The sequence below is a fragment of the Lucilia sericata genome, unplaced genomic scaffold, assembly GCF_015586225.1.
Source record: "Lucilia sericata isolate MDLA Ls3-8-SP2 unplaced genomic scaffold, ASM1558622v1 Contig000005F_arrow, whole genome shotgun sequence".
NCBI lineage: Eukaryota > Metazoa > Arthropoda > Insecta > Diptera > Calliphoridae > Lucilia > Lucilia sericata.
In genome coordinates this window covers 836,941-849,906 of record NW_023994046.1, presented here as the reverse complement: position 1 = coordinate 849,906, position 12,966 = coordinate 836,941, and the positions used below count along the sequence as shown (strand labels likewise).

The 12,966-nt window shown below is 28.4% G+C and overlaps 1 protein-coding gene across 3 annotated transcripts; it reads left to right on the top strand.

The window, feature by feature from the left end:
- Positions 1-5,119: 5,119 nt before the first annotated feature.
- On the top strand, positions 5,120-12,490 carry LOC119600652 (delta(9)-fatty-acid desaturase fat-7). Of its 3 annotated transcripts, none has more exons than XM_037951057.1 (5): positions 5,120-5,325; positions 10,320-10,680; positions 10,808-11,144; positions 11,211-11,554; positions 11,632-12,490. In XM_037951057.1, exons 2-5 carry the CDS (start codon positions 10,320-10,322, stop codon positions 11,880-11,882), a joined length of 1,293 nt encoding a protein of 430 aa, XP_037806985.1. In that variant the 5' UTR covers positions 5,120-5,325; the 3' UTR covers positions 11,883-12,490. The 3 variants fall into 3 exon arrangements, with proteins under 3 accessions (XP_037806985.1, XP_037806996.1, XP_037806976.1); XM_037951068.1 differs by having other exon boundaries at positions 5,124-5,698; XM_037951048.1 differs by lacking the exon at positions 5,120-5,325 and adding an exon at positions 5,536-6,071.
- Positions 12,491-12,966: the final 476 nt, after the last annotated feature.

The window sequence follows — 12,966 nt, the reverse complement described above, 5'->3', positions numbered from 1 at the left end:
CTGCGTTTCGGTTCTTTAAGTCTTCATTATTAATTTTGGTTTGAAGTTCTTGTATCCGACTGTATGACTGTTTGTAAATAAACAATTATTTAAAATAAACATCAATTAGCATGAAATCGTACAACTGAGGACATTAATGACCATAAGAACTGAAGCGATATATTCAATATTTATAATATTGTATTTAAAAATATGTATGTATGTACATATATATTAGTATGTGTGTTTATTTGAACTTATTTTGAGTTTGTTTTTATTCAGTTTTGCATATTTGTTTTTACTTTTTATTATTATTATTTATTGAATCTCATCGATGCGTTGTCAAAATGTTTATGCTTGAATTATATTGGATATGGGAAAAAATTGATTACGTACATATATCGTACCTTTGATATTCAATAGTACTGTTCGACTTAATGAAGAAAGAGTATGCGAAAATAGCGTTCTAAACATTTCAATAGTTTTGTAATAAAAAATTATTTGGATTATTTTTAAGTTTTTATGCCAATTCTATTGTTATTTTAAGTGCAGTTTAAATGACAGAAGTAATTTACTACGTAGAATAACCATGCTTTCCATCTAATTTTGAATATTTTTTGAATAAAATATCAATATGAAGATTAATTTTGACTCTATGGACTTGCGGCATTTTTACATAAAATAAATATATAATAAAACGAATATAACTGTTACCCATACCAAATACTGTAGATAGAAATATAGATATTTTATGTAGATACCTGTACAATTCTCTTCGTATCCGTTGGTGAGTTTAAGTTAATGTTAAAATATTTTGTTTTAGTTAAAATTTGCTAAAATATATCTGTATGTGCGTGTTTATAAAATTAAAATATTTATCCATGACATTCATTATAAATTTATAAATAGAAGGTAAAATCTCTTTTAATTTTTGCTTAACCGAAGAGAATAAGACATGTTTCCGTAGTTATAACTTAGAAATGTTTTTTTAAATAAATAATAATAATCTAAAGTGTATTTACGTCAATTTAATAAAATCAGTTTTTAGATGACCTAGCCCAAAACTATTTCTACAATGTACTAAGGAGCCTTTGTGTATGATATAAAACAATCAGTAATTGGATATACATATGTCAATTTTTGTAATACATATTAGATTTCCGATTATTAATCTAAAAATCAGAGATATAATAATTTTTTAAATTGTATTATACATACATATAAAAAATAGCAAATACCCAGTGAAATGGGTAAATTACTATAATTTAATTATAATTCTATTATTTTTGTACCTACCATCAAAAAAGATAGGAGTTATATTGATTTTGTCATTCCGTTTATAACACGTTGAAATATTGATCGTAGAGCCACAAAAGTATATGTACGTATATAGGGTTCTTATTAAATTCAAAGATGATCTAGTCAGGGATGATAGGGACCACACCTGAGGAACATAAATATTGTCTATTGATAAGGTATGTTGTATTGAAAGTGAGCAATATCGGTCTATGATACTTTTGAAATTAGTTAATTATATAGCAATCGTGATAAAACTTCGCCCAATTTAGTTTTATGCAACAAAAAATTATATTGAAATATATGATGGACATCTGACAATAATTGACACTAACTACGATGTAAGGCCCCCTTTAGAAAATCAATTTAACGCCTATAAATGGCTTAAGAATAACAGTTTAGCGAAATTACGACGTAAACTAGTTTTATAAGACAACAATTAGATAAAAATAAGTTTTAAATTAGACAAAAATTTTATGAGGATTGGTTCCTAACTGATCTTAACTCCCAAATAACGTCCTCCTTTTGACTTTTAAAGCTCATAACCTACTTAATAATAGCAGTATAGCGACGTAAACAAGTTTTATGGGAACAAAAATCACTCTACTAAATTTTATAAGTATCGGTGCATAATTTACCCTATTCCCATATAACTGCATTTTAGTATAAGATCTGACCTCAATATAATCTGATAATTCTGATAATAATCCAAACTCGAATATAATTATTTTATTACATTTTTCGTGTGTGAGTTGTTCTCTGACCTATAGTGCGATCTCTTATAATGCTAATTTTATAATTAAATTTGAGGCTACGTTATGTATTTTTTATAAAATGTTAATAACCAGTAATTAATATATAGTAATTAATAATAAGAGACCCATAAAAATGACCCGTATAAGTTATTAATCAAACGTCATAAAAAACAGCATTTTTTACTCTATAATAGGATTTGATCAATAATTTATCCGTATATACTAAATAAATGGAAATAAATTGTGAAGATTTTAGTGTGTAGTTAGAATAAAATTTTTATTAAATAATTATCAAAACTAGGTAAGTTTTTTGAATTTTTTATAAAAATTGAAGAAGGTTTTATCCGAACATTTTTTGATTTGGCTCGAATTTCGACCGTAAGAAAAGGGGTAAGATTTTTTACTTTTGGTCAACTTTTATATTTTTCTTTTATATTTAGGAAATTTTAAAATAATTTTTAAACATACATACATACATACATACATACATACATACATACATACATACATACATACATACATACATACATACATACATACATACATACATACATACATACATACATACATACATACATACATACATACATACATACATACATACATACATACATACATACATACATACATACATACATACATACATACATACATACATACATAACATACATACATACATACATACATACATACATACATACATACATACATACATACATACATACATACATACATACATACATACATACATACATACATACATACAGAGGATTATTAAATTTTAAAAACAATATTTTGGCAACACTGATCATTATGATCTAAATCAGGGGTTCCAACCATTTTTTACTTCGGAATTAAATTTCTTTCGCGGACCCCCTTACACATTTTGATATCTTAGAGCTCAAAATAACACAGGCCAACGAAATGAAGGTTTGTGAAAACTTTTTAAACCAATTGGACTATTTTTAACGTGTTTTTAGCTTCTGAAACACTAAATGGTCGGAGGAATTTGTAATAACTTTTATAATTTTTAACAGATTTTAGTGTTTAATGCCTTATTGAAACGATAATTGCATACATATTTCAATTTACTGCTAAGATCCAAAATGCTTATTTTAGTGCCAAAATTTTTGAAAAAATCGCTTCCCTTTTCGAGCCGTGGTGCTGCCAGTTAACGTAGTCCTATCGCCCGAAATTGTTTAGAATGCATTTTAATAAATTTAAATATACATAAGTCTAGAGGTAGAGGCCTCTATTCGCAACATCTGAAAAAATACAGAATTTTATATTTGGGACTTAAGTTTATAGTCAAAACGACTAAAAGAGAAGAAAATGTGTGAAATTGGTGGGTGATATGACATTTTTATTTCCATATTCGGAATTAGCACACCAAAGACTAGTGAAAAATTTTTAAAAAGTTTTTTCACCGCTGGCCTGTTTAATTGTTCGTCCAAGAATTAACCCAGACTATAAATCCCTAGGACAAATAAAAGTAGAGATGTCATATACATATATGGCTTTCTTCTGAGCCAAAAAAAAGCAGTTTTTTGAAAAAAATTATTTTTTTTGGAAACAAGCTATTGCTTACCTATACTATCCAATAGTATTAATCGTGGTGCAAATTTCATAAAATCGGAAGACATAAATTTTAAAAGTTGGGTCACTTGACACCAAATTGCCCATATGTATAAAATATTCCGTTCATTCAGAATATTTAATATTTCAGAGAAGTTTCAATTGTATGGATTTGAAGATAGAATGACTTCTTTGATGAAATGTAAACATGATGTTTAATTGTATGATCGTGAGAACTTTAATATTCAAGTTGTACAGCAGACCATTATCGGCCTGAAATACAAACTTTTATTTCAGTACATAACATACAGAAAATAGCAAATATAAATTACAAATCAAGTAATACTCTACTTTATTAAATTGATACAATAAATTTGTAAGGACTAGCTTCGTCCTAATAAACAACCTAAAAAAAGAAATTCAAAAAGTCTTAAAAAAATCTTGGATGATTGATCGAAAACAGTGTATTTTAGTATTTATGGAAAATTTTGAGATATTTTTTGTAAAATTTATAAAAGCAGAATATTGTATATTTATGGTGTTTTTTCATTCGTCTTTGAGGACCCCGTAGGATTTTGCTACGGACTACCATTTGGGAACCGTTTTATTTTTTATTATACAAAATTATATTATTTTCATTTATATTCTAAAAACATAAATAAAATAAATGCAAAAATCTTATGACATCAAATTTGATATTAGTTTCAAAGTACTGCCGTGAACTTTAAAGAAACATTAAAAACCTATAAGATACTAAAACTTGAGAACTATTAACAACAAATTACTTAATTATACCAATGCTGATGATGATGATGTCAATGCATGCATGATAGTGCCGTTCTTTGATGGCTCTTGACCACAATTCTAATATACTGGATAAAACAATGTAAAGAGCCACAAACTTTAATGTTAATATTTTTCTAATTTTATTTTTGCATCGACAATGTACTTGACCAGAAAATTAAAAAAAAACAACAACAGAACCTAAACCATAACTTAAAAAAATATATGCATACATTTAATATTTAAATTTATAGACACAAACCCTAAACCTCAAAAAAATCTTAAGAAGAAAATAATTGTTGGACTCCACAACGCAATGGGTGACCGAATGTAAGTACATACGTATGTACATATGTATGAATGTTTGAATGTATTTACATACGTTAAGATACAAGATCAACTTGACCGACCGATGACCACAACGAAAACGACAAGAATTAAGCCAAAAACTATGCTAATAATGCCAAAGCAAAACTTTGTTTGCCAAAGCAAAGAATCTGCAATGTTACCATTAGGTACATACATACATACATATATACATAGATACTTGATGATCATGTTTGTGTGTTGTTAGTGTGTTAGTGGAAAAAGAAGTTAACCAAGTTAATAAGAATATCAATACAACAAATGAAGATACGAAAACGAAATCAAAAATGAAAACGAGCAAGCGATGCGAGCAGCAACAACAATAAACATTTTGGACGGAGTTAACCCTAGGTCGTAGAAGGCGTCGATACTTTAAGAAAACCCCTGCTTCACATCGAATCATCGTGCAGTTCGCAGTGAACGTGACAGTCGAACAAACGCAAACTCAGAAACAGTCTAAAAAAATATTAAATAAAATTCAAATAGTTAAAATTAAAATAAAAACATAATCAACAACAAATCGTCGTTGTAGTTGTAGCTGATTTTCAATACAACTTAAGAGTATTTAAAGGTACAAAAACGAAACGTATTAAGAAAAAAAGTAGATATATTTATGCATATATAATAATATAAATAAAAGAAACAATAAAATAGTGTTTAGAGCATTAACAAAAATATTAAAATACAAAAAAAAAAATAAAAAATAATAACAATCAAATAAGCAAACAAACAAATTTTGTATGTTTATAAAGACAGACTCTGCTCTCTTGTGCTCCAATCAACAGCAAGTTTCTAAGCACACAACCCGCCAGCTTTTAAAATCAACAAAATTCTCAGCACTAGAAGCGCGAAACATTTCGAACAGTCTTTAAAATTCGGTGTAATTACGCGAAGTTAAATTGTTTGCGAACTGACTTCGTGCAGTTAACATTTCAAATAGACTGGTGAGAAAGAACCTCTAGTGGATAAGTGACGGATTCGAATTCAAATTTCAAATAATTTAATTAAAACGTATAATTCCGTACAAATATTTAAGAACTTTTAAACGGAACGAGGCGTATTTATATAGAGAAATTTTTGTTTTGTTTTGGAAAATAAAAGATTTTAATAAATCTTAATTAAAGAAAAAGAACTTTATCCTGTTTTAATGTGAAGTGTTGAAAAAAATTAAATATTTTAAAATAGAAAAAAGAAAAACTTACAAAAAAATTCCAAAAGAATAATTTAAAATTAATATAAAATAAGAAAGTGAATTCGGTCTACTAAAGGATTATTACGAAAATTAATTTTAAGGACTAAAAAAAAAAACAAATAGAGGTAACTATTTGTAACCATTTATTGGTGGGTTCGTTTACAGCGAGAAACATTTTGAAATGTTGTTGAATAAAGCGAGAAAATCTGGTGAAATGTTTAATTAAAATCACAGTTTTTTAATTTTAGAATTATAGTTAATTTTAGAATTACAATCTTAATTTTAATTATGAACAAAATCCAGTTTAAAATTATTCCATAAATTTCTGGACAAGCCACTTGTAATTTTTAAAATGTGATAAAATAATTTAAATGCCGTCATTCTTTATTTTACAAAATTATTTGTAATTTAAAAACAGATATTAAGATATTAACAGAAAATATATTAAGAGATGGAATAGTGTCTGTTTATATATGCATTGAAAAGCAATTTTAAACTCCAAACGCTATAAAGATAACATTTTCCTCAGTAAAATATTCAAAATTAATGCGAAAACTTTTTAGTTGTTTCAACAAAAGTTTTGTAAACACATTTCTTTGGGGTTTTTAATTGTAAAGAAATTATAATATTATTTCATTTATGATTGAATTGAATATTTTAATCCGAAATTGTAATTCAATATTTTTAAGAATTACATTGTATGTATTCATTTACAAATGCAATTTCAATATACATTTTAATTTTGTATAATTATGAATTCATCATCATCATCATTATTATTGTTGCTATTAAAATATGACAGCTCTATGGATCATAAACAATAATAGGAACTGAATGGCAATACCTTAAAAGGATGCTAATCATTATCGTGAAGATCATCATTATGTTCAGCGACCACTGCGAAGTGGATCGATCAATTGATCAAATCTGAAAGTATAGAAAATACTTGGAAATTCGAAATTGAACAAAATCCTATTTAAGTATGCTTGGACATACATTTAAGTTGTCATGTGGCTTTGCATATCAATTAACAAAAAAAACAAAAACATCGATAAAAATAATAACAATAAAATATGTATATGATATATACATACATACATACATATAAATAGTTATACATATTTGAATAAATACTTTTATACATACATCCATATGTATATACATATATGTTGTCCATTTGTACAAAATAGTTAATTCTTTTGCAAAGAGGTGGGAAAAACGTGCTTTAGCATTTAAAATGATTTCCTAAAAATTGCCTCCACCCAAACACTAAGAAAGAACGTGAAATAAAAATTTAAATTCGAGTACAAAACTCGAAAATTTATTAATTATATAAATATTTATACATATGTATGTAGATAATATACTTATGTAGTGTATATTCATATACAAAAATACATACAACTTTAATACTTATGTATTTACGTAAATCTGTTTTAGAACAAAATAAAGAATCGATATGCCAAAATGTATATGAAGGTACCTGTATAAAATACATAATTTTTTAAATACATAGTTTTAACAAATAAACAAACATACATATTTATTTCAAAATATGTATATAGAGAGGGATAATAAAAAACCTGACTGGCTGACTAACTTTTTGACGTATGGTCAAAAGTTATTAATAATCATTCTTAATTAATAGAATAGAATTTAAAAAAATCCCGACAAACATCTTCATTAACCCTTTGTGGTTTCTACAAACATTTTGTGAGGAGTTTTATCTATTATCTATTCTTGAAATTTCAACTAGTTTTCTAAGGGGTTAAATTCTGTTTCTAGTTATGTATGTATATTTGTTTGAGTGGAATTATTTGTTGGGCTATTAATAATAGCAACATAAACAATAATTTTTTTCTGAACTTAATTTTAAGTGTAGCTTTTTTCTAATAGCCTTGATCAACTGTTTTATAAATAAACCCATACCAGTTAAACAGATAAAACCTGCTAAATTAGAAAGATTTGTGGTTAGAAAAGAATCATCATTTTTTTTAAGAAATAATAATAGCAAAATAATATACAAACACATATGTATGTGTTTGTATATATGTATACAATAATTTGTCAGTAGTAGTAGTCTTATGCAAATTGTTTGCGGAAGAACCAATAAACGAAACCAACCAAAAAGTAATCAAAAGATTATTATTAATTATAATCAGAATCAGCAGTAGGACTAGTATGTATGCTGAAAATAATTCCATTAAACTCTTGTTAAACATGTTTCATTATGAGACAGAAAAATAATTCACACAAATCTATCTAAAATTAATAATTTTTAAATTCTATAAAAAATTTGCAAAATTAGTAGTTCAATATCATGTTCAAGAACATGCTGATTGGTGGCAATTAAAGGCCAACAGGTTTATTTATATATTTATGAAATTCAAACAGATAACGATAAAAAGCTTCGAAACATTTCTAGCTACGAACAAATGTGAATCCATTAAATATCAATAGAGATTAGAGTGCATAAAACAACAACAACAATAATAATTCCTATGCTACTCTTGAATAAATGCAACTGCGACCTCATCAACCTTAGGTTCTTGGCAGGTTACTGTCCCAATTTGAAAAAAAATTAATAATAATTGCAGAAAACAAACAACAGCATTTTATTGTTGCTAGCAGCAACACATTCTATCACTCAAGGTCACATAAGTGGATATGCAAAGAATAATAAACTACATCATATATACATAGCAACATCAAGCATACAAAAGCAATACTGTTTAAAATCTAACAATTGTTGTTTTTTAATTTTTAAATTATAAAAACATTTTCAAATTCATCATTAGTGTCAAATGAAATGTTGTTCTAATGTAGCATAACAACTTATTTTAATTGTAGTTTAACTGTAGACACATTGGTTTATGTCTAGGCTATCTTATGAAAATTGCTGGACAAGAATCTTTTAGTTGGAAAGGTACAATTAAATTCCCCAATGTTTTGCAATTATTTTAAAATAAAGTACTTTCCGTTTTCATACTATAATCTTCAAGTAAATGTTATACTTTGTTATATACTCTGTGGCCTTATTTCAATGACTCACTCACTATTGACCCTGAATGTTTGTTGGGTTATTTTGAAAACTTACACGTACATAGATGTCATAACATTCTGTTTGTTTTCCTTCCGTTTAATTCGAATCTATTTGATTTGAATTCAGCGATTGTAACGTAATGTCTCATTTACTGTCGTCTGCAGATTAAACATAAATAAATCACAAATCTTAAAGCCTAGATCGCTTGTAATATACATGTTTAGCATTCAATTGGGTAAACTACAAAATTCATACATTTTGCAATACATTTCTAAAGTGATTGTTAACAAATATTCGTCACACAATTTTATGGTCGATTTGATAAGAAAAAATCCATAAAAAACAGAAATAGAATGAGTGTTGAATTAAACACGTTAGATCAGCCGCAGACTTTTCTTGTTTTAAAGCAGCAGCAACACACCGATAAAAAAAGACGTACATTAAATATGATAATAAACTCCAATAAATAAATTCAAACTTTAAAATTTAAATCGTACACACACGCTGATAGGTGTGTGTATACAGACCCATAGATTATGCTTATTGATTGTTGGTATTATTATTATTTTCTAAATTGGTCTTTGTTAAAAAGGTATTTACAAAACAATATACACACGTACGAATCGAAAAAATACTTCCTGCTTGTCTTGTTCTCTTTCGTTGAATATTCAAAATATTGAAAGAGATAATAAAATCGTATACAATAAATAAATTAGTTAGATATTGTTTTGTGGGGAGGAGGTTGGTTGTTTGGTTGGTTTGTTGGCATTTAGTTGCAGTCGATCGATTAATCATGTTAAGGTTGGAGAGATGACATGATTATCTTGTTTAAGGCTTTAAATACTTTGCGAAATTATCTATTCGTCTGACTGTCTACCAGTATGTGTGCTTACCTTTCTATCTGTCGGTATGATAAGTGTGCCAGTATGATAGAATATTACTTAGAGAAGACAACACCCGTTACATTTAATGAATAATAAATATGTATATGTGTAAACAAATGCATCATCATCACACATTAGAAATGTCTCATTTAAAATCTGTAACTGTAACTAACTCGTTTATTAGTCGAGAACATCAACGGGCAAAGGGTTCGGTTGGTTCGTTGCTTGACAAAACCATGTTACAAGTTAATACCAATATGTAAACAATAAAAAACTAATTCAATCGAACTAGTTTGTATTCAATAAAGTCATTTGAAAAATAACAAATTAACTTCACTAAGTATTCACACATCGTTAATCATATTTACGATTATTTGCCAAGTTTTCTCATTACACACTTAGAGAAATAATTGATTATAAATAATTTGTTTTTGTTATGCTTTCAGATGTCTCCTAATATTATAGGCAGTACTTTTATTTTGGCTGAAACAGCCATTTCTAATACAGATGCCAATAACAATAACAAGGCAAATGTAATGCAGTCATCAGCCGGCAATGCTGCTTGCCCAGTAGCCAGTGCCGCAGCTAGTGGCGGTAAAACCAACAAGACAAATGAAAGCGCTTCGTCAAAGGTGACTGCTGTCAATAGCGTTAAGAGCAGTACCAAACAGGAGGTGGCCCAAAAGAAACCATACAAGATGGAAATTGTCTGGCACAATGTGTTGTTGTTCATAATTTTGCACAGTGCTGCATTATACGGATTGTATTTGGTGTTTGCTGAAAATGCTTACATAGATCTTGCACTCTGTAAGTATAGATTTGTAAAGAAAAATGTGTTCAGTGTATAGAGCGGCTCTTTTTGAATGCCGTGTCCATTAGCATTCCACTCAGAAGTTATGAAATTGATGAATGTTTTCTCATTGTCTTTCGACAGCTTATTTTGTTGTGTTCTTTGGTGGTATGGGCATCACTGCTGGTGTACATCGTTTGTGGTCTCATCGTGCCTATAAGGCTAGATTACCCCTGCGTATTTTCCTTATGCTGTGTCAATCGTTAGCTTTCCAAAACAGCATTTACGAATGGACCCGTGATCATCGTGTGCACCACAAATTCACCGATACCGATGCTGATCCTCACAACTCTAGACGTGGTTTCTTCTTCGCTCACATGGGTTGGTTGATGTGCAGAAAACACCCCGACGTCAAGGAAAAAGGCAAACAAATCGATATGAGTGACTTGGAAGCTGATCCCGTTGTTATGTTCCAAAAGAAGTAAGTTTTAGTACATTGTAGTAAGTCGTTGGTTCTATTTTAATCGCATCATTTTCTTTATCATAGATACTACTTTGTCATTATGCCCATCTGTTGCTTCGTTTTGCCCGCCCTCTTCCCCTACTACTATTTGGGTTCATCTCTTAAGGTGTGCTTCTTCGTTGGTTCTATGTTCCGTTATTGTCTGTCTTTGCATGGCACTTGGTTGGTAAACAGTGCTGCTCACTTTTATGGCATGAAACCCTACGACAAGAACATCAGCTCCGTCAACAATAAAATGGTATCGGCTATTGCTTTCGGCGAAGGTTGGCACAACTATCATCATGTCTTCCCTTGGGATTACAAAGCAGCTGAATTGCCCAACTACTACAACTGGACCACTGGCTTCTTGAACTTCATGGCCAGAATCGGTAAGTTTACTATTAAAATCGAGTTTTCTATAGGAGCGCTACTCTAATCCAATGTATTACAACTTGATTTCCAATAGGTCAAGCTTACGACTTGAAAACCGTATCCGATGAAATGTTATTGAAACGTATTCAACGTACTGGCGATGGTTCTCATCCATCTTGCATTGACTTAAATAACAACAACACCAGCGGGACTGTTATCACCCCTGAAATGCTCTCGAAACTCGACCATGACAATGAAGAAACCATGGTGTGGGGTTGGGACGACAAAGATGTTCATATAGAAGATCGTTTGGGTACCAAAATCATCGAAAAGAAAGAAGATTAAATCCTCTATTCTCTCAAAGAGAGACACCATTAATTACAAATGTGTGAGTAGTGCCCACACATTGAGAACAAGAGAATACGAGAGCGAATGAATTAAACAATTTTATATTATAAGAATATGGTTTCTGTTTCTCTATCGCTAATGATCAGAAGTACAGTATTTAATTTAATTTCCTTTTAAATTGATGTCTGCTACTTTCCATATATACTGGTTATATATTGATCTTAGTTCAAAAATCCCACTTTTAATTCTCCCACTTTACAATTCCTCCTGTAATATTTTCAAGTATAAATCCTTCGTTCTTGTTAAAATGTAAAATACAAACAAACATGTAGTATAAAGTATCTGCGCAGAGGTTCTAGTTTTACCAATTGATAAGTTTATTAAGTTTATTATTATTTTATTAAGTTTTAGCTTAAATTACAACTTTAATTTTAATAATAGTAATGTTGTAGTAAACGAGATACAATTACTTGATCAATTATAGTCATGTAGCTGTATGTGTATGTATTTGTGAAAGATCAATCGATTTATATTGTAAAACTTAAATATGCAAACTTAAGTTTAACACCTTGAGTAGGCTGTCATTGATCGATTAATTTGATGTCCATCATTTATAATTATTTTTAATTATTAATATTTCGTTTACTGGGTTATACCATGTAGTTTTGTAATTTAGTTTTTTTTTTTTGTATAGAATTGAGCGAAAGGTTTCCCCCAAAATATTAATTAGTTTAAGTAAATAGTTTAAGGTGCATTTATTACATTTGTACATTTCGATATACATAATAACCAAAAATTTAAATTTACAAACCTACATTTAACAACATACAATTTAGAATAATAATACTCTAAAACAACGAGTAAAATACAAAATTAAAATAAATAAAAAAAATGGAAAAAAATTATAAAATTTTAATTCAAATTGTTTTATTTTAATTTCAGCAACAAAAAATTATTATCACAATTTCTTACAACAAGTATGCAGAATATGAAGCCAAACATAACCTGCAGTTTAAAAAGTAACAATTGATAATTACAATTTAAATAAATCTATAGTTATTACTCATTTGTTGAAAAGGAA